General features: G+C 44.8%; 1 protein-coding gene across 9 annotated transcripts in view; it reads left to right on the forward strand.

Annotated features, from left to right (window-relative positions):
- Positions 1-934: 934 nt before the first annotated feature.
- The window catches only part of LOC143827432 (protein FAM228B-like), a 43,842-nt gene continuing 30,110 nt past the window's right edge, over positions 935-14,666 (forward strand). For 3 of the 9 annotated variants that reach the window (XM_077317020.1, XM_077316994.1, XM_077317014.1), the window contains exons 1-3: positions 936-1,137; positions 7,714-7,824; positions 11,012-11,089. In XM_077317020.1, coding sequence (XP_077173135.1) covers positions 1,030-1,137; positions 7,714-7,824; positions 11,012-11,089 — 297 coding nt within the window. In that variant the 5' untranslated portion in view covers positions 936-1,029. Of the gene's footprint in view, positions 1,138-7,713; positions 7,825-11,011; positions 11,090-13,913; positions 14,003-14,666 lie in introns of those variants that run through there. The other 6 variants (XM_077317030.1, XM_077316977.1, XM_077316987.1 and 3 more) reach the window with 4 other exon arrangements.

A 14,666-nucleotide genomic window follows, 5' to 3' on the forward strand; every position in this document is an offset into this window, starting at 1 on the left:
ACTTAGATAAAAATATTTTGTAAAATATGTAAAAAAAATGTAAAATATGCCTATATTTTTAGATTATCTACTACGTTTCAATAATAAATGAGAAGTTTCCAGCCTTCTACTGACGACTTGAGTTGCATTATTCCCCTTGTTAAGGAAATGGTATGGCTTAGCCATAGCATATAATCTTCCATTCTCCATCCTGCCCCCTCCACTTACTGCAGGTATTTTAGCCTGGGTGAGGCCACAGGTATGAGCCTCTGAGTGTGAATTGAAGAACAGAAGGACTCTTGGCCCAGGCCCAGGCTCACAACTTGCAGCAAGTTGCTTGAGAACTGATAATGCTCAGTAACTGCTCAAGCAAGATTAAAAAGCTGTATTTCACACTTGCATTAATTAGCTGTCAAGGATAAAAGTTTCTGTAATTTTCCTGATCAGGTGCTGAACGCTACTAAAAACTGAAGAGCACCCAACAATGTATATCCAACATGCATATAAGCCCCCCCCCCCCCCATGGGTGACCCCCTCTGCTTCAGGGCTCAGAGCTTTCGCAGAAAATGAAAGGCGGGGCTCCTTAAACTTGTCACCGTGGTTGGTTGTGTGGGGAGCGCCCCCTTTCATGATTGGCGGTTTCCACAGCTTGTCACAGGGCTGGGAGGGGGGGCCGGAGACGGAGCGGCTTGGCCGTTGCCATAGAAACGAGGGAAATTCCGGCAGCGAAATGCGGATGGATATAAGGCGTCTTGCGACGCGCCTCCCCTTAGTTTGCCTCCCTCAGGAGTCAGTAGTAAAAAGACCAATTCAAAAGCTAAAAATAAACAAATAACGAAAACTTCCCGCTTTCCCCTCTCCCGGAATTACGGGACGCCACGGGGGGTTTCCAAGAGAAGGAAGCATGCATGGGACTATTTGACGCGGCGGAGGAAGGCGGCCCTGTGCTGTTCCCCTCCCCCCCTACTGTCAGGCTCGCGCGGCGCGGCAGAGCCGGTGCGCGCGGGGCGATTCCAGCTGCCCCTCAGGGGCCGTCGCCGAGGGGCGGTCATGAAGGCGGCCGGGGAAAGACCGGGGACGCCCGGCCTGGGACCCCTGACATCCACGCCCCGGACAGAGCCTCGTCCTGCCCCTCCGCCGCCGGCCCACTCCAAAAGGGTGAGTGGGTTGGGGGCGGCGGGCGAAAAATCCCCTCAGACCCAAGCTGGCGGCTGCAAGCAAGACAAGACCGCGGCTTCCTCCTGCCGGTGCCGCCAAGGACGGGGCTGCTTCGCCGCTCCTGGGCGTGCATTGGAGGGTTGGGGCGTTTCTTTTGCAAGGAGGGCGGGCGGGCGGGCGGCGTTGCTTTTGGCGGGCCGGGTTTTTAGGATGTGGGCTCGCAGCGGGCCCTCCTGTCTAGGTCCTGCGTCCCCAATGCGCTTCAGCAAGCCTCTGCAGCTGGGTTGCCCGAAGGAAAACTTGCCGAGCAACTGTGGCGCGCCAGAAGTCCGTGGACTACAATTCCCATGAGCCCCTGCCAGCGTTCCGCTGGCAGGGGCTCATGGGAATTGTAGTCCACGGACTTCTGGCGCGCCACAGTTTGGCCACCCCAAACTGTATCTTATTATGTGGTGTGCATGTGTATGGAAGCATCCCAGCAGGGAAAGACAATAAAATCAGAGTCCAGTAGCACCTTTAAAAGGTAAAGGTATCCCCTGTGCAAGCACCGAGTCATGTCTGACCCTTGGGGTGACGCCCTCCAGCATTTTCTTGGCAGACTCAATACGAGGTGGTTTGCCAGTGCCTTCCCCAGTCATTACCGTTTACCCCCCAGCAAGCTGGGTACTCATTTTACCGACCTCGGAAGGATGGAAGGCTGAGTCAACCTTGAGCCAGCTGCTGGGATCGAACTCCCGGCCTCATGGGCAAACAGCTTCAGGCAGCATTTCTGCCACTTACCATTCTGCGCCACAAGAGGCTCTAACACCTTTAAGACCAACAAAGATTTACTCGCTGTGATTGCCATTGCCTTACAGTCACATTAACACAAAAATGATTGTGTAGAATACGGATACATGGGTTGAACAAGGTTGACACGAATAGTGAGATAAAAAAAACCTATGTCCTTGTCGAGTCCTGGGAATGACATAGTTTTGAGTGTTGTAATAACTTGCTTTTCTGCAGCAGGGAAGGGAATGTGCAACTCCTTGTGTGTTCAGGAACTCAAGCAAATAGTCTGTCTATTGTTTTCATTTATAGAATCCCCTATCGAGCCAGTCGTCTTGGGGCGGTTCACATCTGTTAAAATCCACAATCCCTTATTGGAAAATGCAATAAAGCCTATGAGCCAGGTCTCATGGATTGGGCCAGTTGGTTGGAGTAGAACTGGGTATACAATTATTCTCCTTTTGATTTAGAGAAGTGAAGAAGGAATGGAGAGCAGGGGTGGCCCATTGATGTTCAATTATGTAATTGTTTGAACTGCTCTCAATCATAAGCCTGGTGGAAGAGATGCATCTTGCAGGCCTTATGGAACTGCATTAGTTTCGTGAGGACCTTGATGTTTTCCGGAAGCTCATTCCACCAAGCAGGGCTAAGGCAGAGAAAGCCCTGGCACTAGTCAAGGCCAGTTGGACTTCTTTGGGACGGGGGACTACCAGTTGGTTTGCAGTAGCTGAGCAAACTGCCTTCCAGGAGATGTATTCAGGCAGATAGCCCCTTAGTTATGCCAGGCCCAAACCTCCTATGGCCTTGAAGGTTAAAACCAACTTGAAGGGAACCCAGGACTCAACCAGGAGACTATGTAGCTGCCGCAACATCGGCCTGATGTGAGCCCTCCATGGTGTTCTAGTGGGGCCCAGCATGGCAGCATTTTGGACCAGTTGTAATTTCCACATTAGGATCAAGGGTCGGTCCATGTAGAGCAAGTTACAGTAATCCTATCCAGAGATGACTGTCTCCTGGATTACCTTTAGATTGGATTACTGCTGTGATGCACTAAGGAGGCATTGTGAAAGGAAATGGTGTCATATTTAGCTAGTGTCAGAAGTGACAACCTTCTGAACAGTAAAGCCAGGCACCCGTCTCCCAGTGTGCTGCCGGGAAGCAAAGATGAAATCATAGTTCATAGTTCAGTTTACTGATCAGCCTTTGGCCATTTCAAACAAATTAACTGTTGTATACAAAATCAGTTAAAATTGGAATATAAAACTGATAAAAAGACAAAAGGATTTAAAGATTGTCAAATTTAAAGGTTGCCAAGACTGAATCAGATGGTAGGTTCAGAGACTTTAGGTCCAGACCTAAAAGTCAAAGCTGAGGGAGACCATACACCAAGGAGGGTGTGGAGTCATTTACCGGGGGGGGGGGGAGTGCTGAAGCCATACCATGGTCAAGTAGCCGGAAGCAGAGTCAAAAGCTGGACCAGAGTCAAGAGCCAGGAGCAAAGTCAAGACACACTGAAGTCAGGAGTCAAATTGAGGTCAGGAACCATGAATCAGTCAGGCAAAGCTTCGCCATAGCAAACTGGAACACCGAGTGTCTGGGAAGATGGGCAGGGAACGCACCCATAGAGGACTTTGTCTCAAGGTCCTCCTAAAGTACACTAGAACAGAGTAGAGCAGCCCTAGGCCAGAGAGTTTGCAGCTGGAGCTAATCATCAGAGGAAAGAGTTGGAGCTGGGCCTCATCTAGCTTGCTGCCAGTCATGCTGATCTTCTGACAGCTGTCAAGTTGGTACAGTGGTCCTGGAGAGGCCTCAGGACTGGATGGGGTCTTGTCCTGGGGTTTTCTGTAGACTTGTGCAGTATCAGCCTGGCCCCCAATGGCAGGATCTCCAGGCGGTGCTGGAAGATACTCAACCTAGGGATGCCAGCGTCCAGGTGGGACCTGTGGTTCCCCTAGAATTATAGGTAATCTCCAGACTACAGGGCACTTCCCCTGGAGAAAATTAATGCTTTGGAGTGTGGACTCTGTGTCATTGCATCCCACTAGGGATGCCAGCCTCCTGATGCGACCTGGGGATCCCCTAGAATTATAGGTTATGAAATTCCCCTGGAGAAAATGGATGCTTTGGAGGATGGACTCCGTGGCATTGTGCTCCACTAGCGATGCCACCCTCCAGGTGGGATCTGAGCATCACCTAGAATTAAAACTCATCTCAAGACTACAGAGATCAGTTCCCCTGGAGGAAATACATGCTTTGGAGGGCTTTGTACCCCACTGAGATTATTGTCCTCCCCATTTCTATCCTCAAATCTCCAGGAGTTTCCCAGCCTGGATCTGGCAACCCTACACCCCCATCCCCTGCTGATGGCCAGGGAAGGAACCTAGCAACCCTACCCCAGCTCTAACCTATCCACTTGTTGACTCTGCCCACAGGATCCTTCCATCTTTCAGTGTTCTAGAATATGAAAAAACTTTCCCTGGGAAGTTCCTTGGGGTTTTTATAAGAGGACAAGGGAACGCAATGAACCCTTGAGGTAGAGAGGCCCTTGTGCATTGGAGAGGCTCATGCTAATATGCATGAATTAGAACCATGCAAAGATTTTCTTTTCTGTGTTAAAGGCAGAGCAGTCTCTCTCCCAGCCACCCCCTGGCCCCTGTGTAATGTGCTGTGGAGAAATGCCTTCTACCTTAGAGATCAGCATTGGTATATTAATATATTAATAATTGTTATATTAATATTATTTGCAGAAACATTTGGGACTCCATGGGTTTTTTTTTTGACTGGCACAAATATACTTATTTAATAGCCACATCCATGGCTTTTAAATATGTATATGAGCAAGAAAAGAACATGTTGGACCAGCGTTGGACTAGGATCTAGGAGAATTATGTCAACTGCTTTGGATCCCCATTGGTAAAAAAGGCGGGATTAAATAAATAATAAATATTTGGTGTGAGGAATCACTCTGCCAAGCAACTTTTGTAAAAAATGGAAGTTTCAGGAGATCACACTAGAAGGTAGAACTCAAGTACAGCAGTACTTGAAAGACTAACAACTTTTGTTTCAGCAGGAGCTTCCATGAGTCACAGCTCCTTTCTTCAGAAATGTAAAGGGAAGATGATTTTCACACAGATGTAAAGGGAAGATGATTTTCTGAAGAAGTGAGCTGTGACTCATGGAAGCTCTTATTGAAATTAATGTCTTGAATATGCCACCAGATTTGTCTATTATTTTGCTACAACAAACTAACATGGCTGCCACTTTGCTGCCATCTGGAAAATGATGGTCTCTGAGTGGTATGCAGCCCCCCACCCCCTGGTCCATATTCCTAAGTGCTACAAACAGAACAGTGGTGCGACAAACAGCTGGGACATCCGAGTCATATATATGGGTGTGTGATCTGGAATTGTCAGAGCCTAATTTGGGTGTATTCCTTATTCAGGCAGCGCCTGCAGCTCTGTGATGGATCAGAATCTGTAAACCAGGAGCAAACTTCAGTCTCATAGGAAGGAGGAGGCCTGAACTGTCTTTATCGGGTGCTTCTGTCTGCTTATCTTAAACACCCGATTTAGCTGTGCTTCTGTTGATACTAAAGCACTTACCAATGGGACTTTGCTCTCACCCAGTGTTTGGCTTCCACTGCACCGATATACCCAGCCAAAGGAGATTCGTGTGCAATATTTGCCCAGCTGTGGACCTCTGGTGTGTTCACGTGTGTAGCTGCTTTGCATGAGTAGCTATCTATGCCATGGCTGTACCAGAGCTAAGCACAGCAGCTGCCAGTAGCAGCCCTTAAGAAGGCAAAGGAGTTTGGATTTGAGCCAAACGAATGAAAAACAATGCATCCCATTTAAAAAAAAACTTGAGTCTTAATACTTAATACTTCTGGGGATCTTCATGCCAAATTTCAGATGGACAGGAAAAATCATTGTGATTTTTGTGATGAATAGAACGTTCAGACATTGTAATGGTCAAATACTGAAAAATCAAACTGTTTTATTTGTTTATTAAAACATTTTAATGCTGCCTTCTACCCAACCAGGGTCCACACGATGGCAAATATAAAACACTCAAACAATTAAAGATACAGTTAAAATTATACAATAATTTGGTTAACAGCATATAATCAACAACACTAGTAGGTGGGACAATAACTGTTATTAGAAGTATAAGAGAGAAAACAAATATTTACCTGCTGGTGAATGACATTGTAGAAAGAGGGAGATGAATTTTTCTGTTTGTTTATTTCATTTGAACCCTGCTTTTCTCCCTAACGGGCACCCAAAGCAGTTTACATCATTCTCCTCTCCTTCATTTTCCCCTCACAACAACCCTGTGAGGTTGCTGAGAAAGTATGACTGACTCAGGGTCACTCGGTGAGTTTCCATGGCAAAAGTGGGGAATCTCTTCCAATTCCACTCCTGGAACAGATTGCACCCAGCAGCCCAAGTGGATTCTATATCACATCACTGATTATAGTAGCACTGGCAAAGTGTTGCTCTGCCTCCCATGGCTACCACTTTGTAGATACACCCACCACCACGTGTTAGAATCCCTATAGTGCCCACAGGGTCAAAAAGGTGTGTGTGTGGGGGGGCTGGTATAGGCTGAACTGAAGCTTCTGTTTTAATGCATTGCTTCCATCATTAATGAAGGCAGACACAGAATAATAAGACAAGATATGAGAGATCTGTGGTAATGATCCAAACTCAGTGACTGTAGTGCTCCTTAGAAACAGCAGCCAGGAGCCTAATTTGTAATATTCGTTCAAGCTGTTTTCCAATTTTTAAAAATCTAATGTGTTCTCTGTTATCTCTAATAGTGGAAAAAAGACAATCTCTCAGGATCTACTCTGCTGACAATTTTTTAATTGAAGCAAACAAATATAGGCAGGCACAGGAATTGGCTTCAACCATATGTGACAAGATTCTGATGTAAAATACCTTGTTTTACCTTAGCTTTGTCAAAGCATATTATTTAAGCACAGACCGAAAGTATCATTCACAAGTGGTATAAGAATCTACGTAACGTGAATCCAATCTGTTGCGTATCAGTGCAGTAAAACATATGCAACTTGAATAAAAGAAGACAACTTTTAATGAACTTTTGAATTCTTTATTGTTATATTATTGGGTTTGCCAGCTATGCCATGGTGTTTTCTCTTATATTGTTAAACATTTTAATTTACCATAAAAATGGGATCTGCTTTCACCTATCATCCTTAAATTTGCCAGGAAATATCTCTGGGAAGAGGTACACAGTTCATAAGAATGCCACTCCAGTTGTTTAGGGGAGAAAGGCTACAGATGGAAATATGTTATTACCTACCCTGAGCGCAGGAAGGGCAGGATATAAACAATTTATCATCATCATCATTTTCCTTTCTCATGGAAGCCAACAGAAATGAAAAACAATCATATTCTAATGAAAACAGACGAAGAAGAGTTGGTTCTTATATGCCACTTTTCTGTACCCGAAGGAGGCTCAAGGCAACTTACAGTTGCTTTCCCTTTCCTCTCCCCACAACAGACACCCTGTGAGGTGGGTGAGGCTGAGAGAGCCCTGATATCACTGCTCGGTCAGAACAGTTTTATCAGTGCCGTGGCGAGCCCAAGGTCACCCAGCTGGTTGCATGTGGGGTGGTATCCTACCCTCCAGAGGTGATCTTGTTTTTCAGACTGTATACATAAAGACTTGAGAGCACATTTCATCGCCACCAAAGCTTTCCCTTGTTTTTTTCAACAGCCATTTTAATGGGTTGATGTGTGTGTGCACTAGCTCTTCTGTATTTAAATTTTACTTTTGTAGAATGTCTCATCATCATCCTTAAGTAGTGAAAGTTCAGAAGAAGATTGGCTCATAAAGGTCTGCTGTCCAGGAGCTCGTCATCGATACTGTAAGAATGCCCGATCCACAAAGGTGAGGAGTCATAAGAGAAGAGCGATCAGCATGCATGACCTATTGTATAACAGTTCTGAATGTGCAGCCAGATGTTCAGTTGGCCTTGGAGAAAATATCATACCTAATATATCAACTTCTATCTGTTTAACATTTTTTACCTTTAAAAAGTTAACCTCCAGGTGCCATCTGGAGATATGCTAATACCATTGATCTCCAGACAACCAAGATCGTTTTCCCTGGAGAAAATGGCTGCTGAAGATGATGGACTCATGTTCTGCCCACTTGGGGTCCCTCCCTATTTCAACCTCCTGCCGTGCCCAAACTCCATCCCCCAAATCTCATTTCCCTGCCTGGAACTGGAAACCCTACTTTTCGTATGCCAAAGGTATTCCACATACAATGGAGATTCAGGATACAATGTCTGAACCTTATCCCCTTCCATTCTGTTCTCTTCCTGGACTTAGGATATAACATGGGGTTCTCCTCATAAAGTATAGTAATTCTTGGTTTGATAAAAAATGGCTCCCCTCCCATTTTGCTGGATAAGCATTACAAATGTAATCCTGCCTGCCCACCTGCTTGTTGACCACCTGCCTGCCTATTATATTTTTATACTGCCCTCCCTTGAGGCTCAGAGCGGTTTACACTGGGAACTATCATGAAAACAGTACAATATAATAGACATCTTTTGAATATATAACACATTTAACAATAGAAACTTGAGTAAAAACATTTGTAACAAAAGGAACTTGAGTTAGTCTTCATTCCTGTGGATTCATCTTTCTCTGTGTGGTTTTTTTCTATATGCTTTTTTTCCTACATGGGTTGGCTCTGATAATCTTTTTTGACATCTCAAAGTTGTTTAACTTCTTGATTTGGGTGGGTTGGTATGTTTTGCACTGTATTGAGGTTTTGTGCTATGTGGTGGGCTGGATAATTTACTTAGGTTAAATATACATCAAAGTAATTATGATTTGTGGGCGTAATCCCCCCGTCTTTCTCAAACGGTTGGTGTGTGTGTGAGGGCAGCTTATGTGGTTCTGGTTGTTGGGGTATGGCTTGGTACTCTAAAGGTTTTGTGCATGTTTTCCTGCCACTTTAGCTCAGGTCTTTCTGTTTTTTTAGGCCAGAGAGCTAACCTGTTTTTGGGTGAATTATGGTGTTTATTTTCCCCTTCCTGTCTCTTTGGTTCTTTTCTATCTTTTTGGTCTTCCTACCCCCCTCTGCTGCTTTTCGGGATGCTCTTCATCCCATGTATAGTAAACCTGGCAAAAACAGGCTGTACACAGATCGAATCCATTTCCATAGTTACAGCAGCATTTTCTGCAGTTCTCACAATGATGCATGTAGCTGTGGGCTGTCCTCATGTGCTTCTAGTACCTGGGACAAGCTGACCACAACTGCATGGTCCTCTTAATAACAGCCACAAAAGAAGAACCCCCTTGGTGTAGCAGTTAATTTAAACCACACATACTGTCATGGTCTCCTAACACAATCAGTGCTTACTACCAAAGCCTGTCCACCTAGACTACCATTCTGTGCAGACATCCCAGCTGTCAGGAGGCACCTTGTGATCTGCCAGCGAACCATCAACAAGCCATGACAATGTTAAATTGGCCAGTGATTCATGATGGGTTATAGCAGGGGTGACCAAACCGTGACTCTCCAGATGTCCGTGGATTACAATGACTAGGGACTGCCAGTGGCTCTTGGGAACTGTAGTCCATGGACATCTGGAGAACCATAGTTTGGCCACCCCTGGCTATAGCCTGACCTTTCTCCATCTGATGTTTTCTATCTATTTGAAAGATGTGGGGTGAAACTCAGAGAAAAGCACAAAGTAAGCATTTTAAGCCCTTTCAATTTTGTTTAGAAAAAGTACAGGAAGTACTGGGTGCCTTTCTAAGCTGAATTGCGCCCATTTGATAGACAGGAGGATGTAATTAACTAGCTAAAATAAAATAAATTATTTCTGTACTGCCCCATCCTATCAGCTCAGGGTGGTTGGCAACATTACAAAATCATACCTAATAAAAATCATACAGTCTTACAATTAAAGCCCACCTTGAATTTCCTATAGGGTTTCACAGGATTTGGGTCTACATTGGTGGATGTTTCATGTAGGGATGCCAGTATTTCGGGCTTAGCATGACACTGTTAACCTTCCGTTTGAAATCAGTGGAACTTAACTTTGACTGTATCATATAGGCATATAGACTTGTGCTTATATCCTTTCCCCTATTTTAAATTTGATATTAACGTTCTGTCTGACCTAAAGCCAGACATATCTAACCTTCCCTGTCAGTAGGTCAGCAGAAAGCACTGTTTTAGGAAACACCCCCTTTTGTTATTTGATTACTTGTAGATAAGCTGCTCACAACGGAAGAAGCTGCAAGAGTTATTAGACATCAGGCCTTCACCAGTTTTCCATAGCACAGAGGAACACTGTTGAGTATGCAAGCCATGCAAGTCAGTTGTTAGGCAATGAGTTGGTGCTGCAGCTCTCTAAACATGCAGCACTCTAAGCAGAGTTATGCCATTCTAAGCCCTTTGAATTCGAGGATGTAGTTCTGTTTAGGATTGCACTATTAGATTGCAGTGGTTTGCACACTTGCCGGGAATAAGCACCATTGAATGTAATGTGACTTACGTCTGAATAGATGCTCATAGTTAGATGTCTAAGGTTCTGGTTGGTAAGGTTCTGGTTGGCTTCACTAGATGCTTCCCTCTCTGATCCAGCTCTGAGTCTCAGCTGCTTTGGGGCATATATATGCATAGCTGCCAAGGAGGTTAAGATCATAGTTCAGCTCAGTTTAGCAGCTGCAGCAGACTCCTGCCCATGAACATCTCCCCTGAGGCACTAGGTGGGAGGTTGTTGAAGGGGAAGGAGATGAGGTTTAGCATTTTGCTGCTGGGAGGAAATGGTTTTAAGGTGGGGTTAATTGTTTTAGTATTTTATTGGGGGGTTATTATCGTAACTTGCTGGGAGCAATGAGTAATAAGTCAAATAAATAAATAAATTATATAATCTGTGGGATTTATGGCACAATCTATGAAAGATTGTTCTACAATTAATCTTCTAGTCTTTAAGGTGCCACAAAACTCATTTTTGTTTTGAGTTCAGTGAGTCACACCTTCTGGTCACTGCATAGAATTGCAACATTTGGGTTTTTTCTTCATATTTACACTTTGACTTTCCTTGCAGCCTGCCAAAATTGAATTCCAAAAGAGTTTGGATAAAGAAGATGAATTGTCTGGGTGTTCATCTATTACCTCTGATCAGGTATGCTAACTGAGTTCTGAAGGGACTTACTATAGTAGTCATTAATCTCTCCTAGCCTGATAAGCCCGGGGAGCAAACACGTGGCAGGATGCCGTAGTCCGTCCCATAGGATATAATGGAGGGATGGGGGCACCGTCTTTGGGAACCGCTAGTTGTGGATCCCCTGGACCAATAATTCTGTAATTTGGAGGGGAGTCAGGAAAGAGCTTCCCAGAGGTACCCTGAAACTTTGGAGGCTACACCACAAACCCCACCCCCCCAGGCCTCAGGAAAGTTGGAAAAGCCGAAATTCCCATTGTAGTCAATGGAGGAAAGGGATTGGTTGCCTGAATTGATTGACAGGTGATAGCGCGACGCATATAAGGTGGCGTTGCTCTCTTCCGCCATTTCCAGCAGCAGATGTGGAGGGTGAGATTCACAAAAAGGCAGCAGACGAAGGCAAGACAGCAAAAAGGTGAGGAGAGGTTGGGAAGCGCGATAAAATTTAGTGCTTTGCCATTCAACTGGTGTAACGCTATTTTTACTAATGTGTGGAAATGCACCCACAATCATGCTGAAACTGGTGGCCAATTTTGAGTCTCCCAGTTTTATTTTCTGATGAGTTATCTCTGCCAGTGTGGTGTATTGGTTGAAGTATAGGACTAGGATCTAGGACAGCAGTCCCCAACCTTTCTGAGGTCAGGGACCGCCTCCGGGGGTGAGGGGAGAGCCGACGGCCCAGGTGCCGTGCACAGACACGGCAGCTGCGCGCAAACACTCAGTTGCCACACACACACGTGTTTTCGCCACCAGGGCGTGCAAATGCGCATGCCCGGCAACTGCGCGCATGCGCGTTTGCATCACTGGTGTGCCGGCAGCTGCGCCTGCCTCTTCCCTTCCTTCTCGCTGTGGGGGAGGAGGTAGGAGGGGCTGCCGGCGGCCCAGTACCGTGGCCTTCGCGGACCGGGGGTTGATGACCCTCGATCTAGGAGACCCAGGTTCAAATCCCAGGTCTGCATTGGAAGTTTGCTGGGTGATCTGGCCCAGTCAGGTACTCTCAGCTTAACCTTGTTTTGAGGATGAAATAGAGGAGAGGAGAATGCTGCTTTGGGGATAAAGGCAGGCTATAAGTAAAATAAGTAATCGGATGGACAGACTGATAATTTTATTACTATACATTCTTGGTAATAGCAAGCCAAGAGATTTGTTTTGCTTTCTTTGGATCAGGGTCATATGGTAGGAGGAGTGTGATCTTTATCCAGAGGCCTGTGGTGGGCAGCCCTATCTCAGCAACCTTGTCTCTCTGCCCGCATTTCCCTTCCGCAAAGGGCTGCTTGTCCTGAAACTCCCTTCTGAGGATTGCAAGGGACTTGCCAGCAAAATATATCACTGAACAGGAACTGCAGGAGTCGGGGAGAATCACTTCCTTCATGTTCTTGTGTGTTTTAGGATTAAGGATGCAGTGCTTTGGGAAGGTGGGAAAACATCTGTCCTGCCAGTACCTTTCACAAACTTTGCTAGTGAATCCAACCCCGTAGTGGTAACTCCCTAGAATCATGGAATCATAGATTTGGAAGGGGATGTCTTCAGTCATCTAGTTCAACCCCCAGCACTATGCAGGACACTCACAACCCTATCACCCTATTTCTTGTGGCATGGTTGATGTCAGATGACTTCCAGACCTTTGTTTGTCCTTTTGTAGGTCCCAACGTCAATGAGTCCCAAGTAGATGGACCAGTCATTGAGCTCTGTTTAACCCCACATGAGCATTGTGAAGGGAAGGAGGGATGCAAAAGGAAACAGGATAAACAGCAATGAGTTTGTAACTGGATTGGAGGCAAACTATAGTTCATAGGATTTTTTTTTTAATTGATGGCTAGGAAATGGGATTGCTTGCTATAATAATCTGAATTTGAGAAGCTGGTTTTACAGCGTTCATATTGAATCAATAACCTGGAGATCTTATTAGAACAGAGGTACTAGTGTGACAGGAAATATGGGAATCCTTCTTTCCAGCCCACAGAGGGAATCCTATGCGCTCTTGTGCTCCTTGGAAGGAGGGTGGGATTAAAAAGGTGGTAGGCAACAATAAACATTTGACTCCTAAGACAGAAAGCTGAATAATGTTGGGAACAAACTACTAGAGGAGTTAATGTAATAAAAATAGCAGAGTTATTGTATAAATGATGAGACCAGACAAGGCAGGTATACTGTATATAAAAAAATTACAATTTTACTAGCTAAACAGGATAGGGGAAACTGGAAGACAAAACAAGAAAATGCATAGCTTCCTATAGCTCATTCAGGAGCTCTACACCTTAGCTGTTACATGGTGAAGATTCAAGATGGATCTGACTCTCTGCCTAAAGCAGAGCTCTTCTCAAACAAAGGGAGGAAGCAGCAAGCGTCTCTTCCTGCTAAACTTGTGGATGTGACAAAGCTGAGTCAGGTAATGGCCTCTGCCAGAAGAAATCTGCATATCTAAAACAGACCATTTGACCCACTCTACCTGTCCACACTAGAACAACTGTAAACAAACAGTTTAACCCTTTGACTGGCAGTCTGTGGCTGGCTCTTGCTAAGAGACAAAGTCCAACAAATAATTCCTAAGCAAAATGCCCAGTTTCTTCTAATTTCTTGCCTTGGCCATGTGTTTAAATGGAAGCTTTTATATCTATTGCAATGAGCATCTTCTCTTGAATGGAATACTGTAGTGTTTCCCACAGTTTAAGAAATAAAGAAAAATGTAACGGAATGAAGGAGCCAGCTAGAATTGAGAACTAAACCCATCTTATGACATAACATTCGCAAACATTCTGTTCTGTTGCACAAAATCTAAATGCTGCTGCTTCATTTACCCAGTAGTCTCATAGCCTACAAGAGAAAGAGACGCATCAAGAGTCCACAGTCTAAAAGCTGAAGTCTTGTCAGTCTGTGAGCTGTGTGTCTAGTAGCTTGCTAAACAGTTTGTATTAATATGCTAAGGGGTCTTCCACACAGATTATCTGTCCTGAGTTCAACGTTTCATTGGCTTTCGTGTTACCTTTTTCAAACCAGAGTTTTGGGAAAGATTACATTAAAACATATTTTGGCAGCTCTGTGGGATTTTCTAGCCCACATGGCAGCCATTTTTCCAGTCTCCACAGCAGCCACTTCTTCCCCATCACCACTAGGTGGGATGGGGCTTTAAAAAAATAAATGCTCTAGAATATTCTATCGGTGTACTATTTAACTACAAGTATAGTAGCTTCTCTGAATCCCAACTTTAATTTTGAAAAAAATCTCCAGCTTTTTCCATTGCAGAGCTATATCATCCCAAGAGGTGGCCTAGAAACATACTTAAAAAAAATTAAAGATAGAAATCCAGAGACTCTGCTACACCTATAATTACAACATTATATCATTATGATGATAGCCTTGTGCCAATTTAATTTTTCCCCCTCAAAAGCCATGGTGGCTCATGGGAGATGGAGGTGACCACTTCTGGAGGACTGGGGCAGGGAACTTGCATGTAAACCTGTCATATAGATGTCACAAGAACCCATCCCAGTTTGGAAGACATTAAAGTGATTTACGTGGAAACGAACATATTGATATG

Source organism: Paroedura picta, chromosome 1 (genome assembly GCF_049243985.1).
Source record: "Paroedura picta isolate Pp20150507F chromosome 1, Ppicta_v3.0, whole genome shotgun sequence".
NCBI classification, from domain to species: Eukaryota; Metazoa; Chordata; class Lepidosauria; order Squamata; family Gekkonidae; genus Paroedura; species Paroedura picta.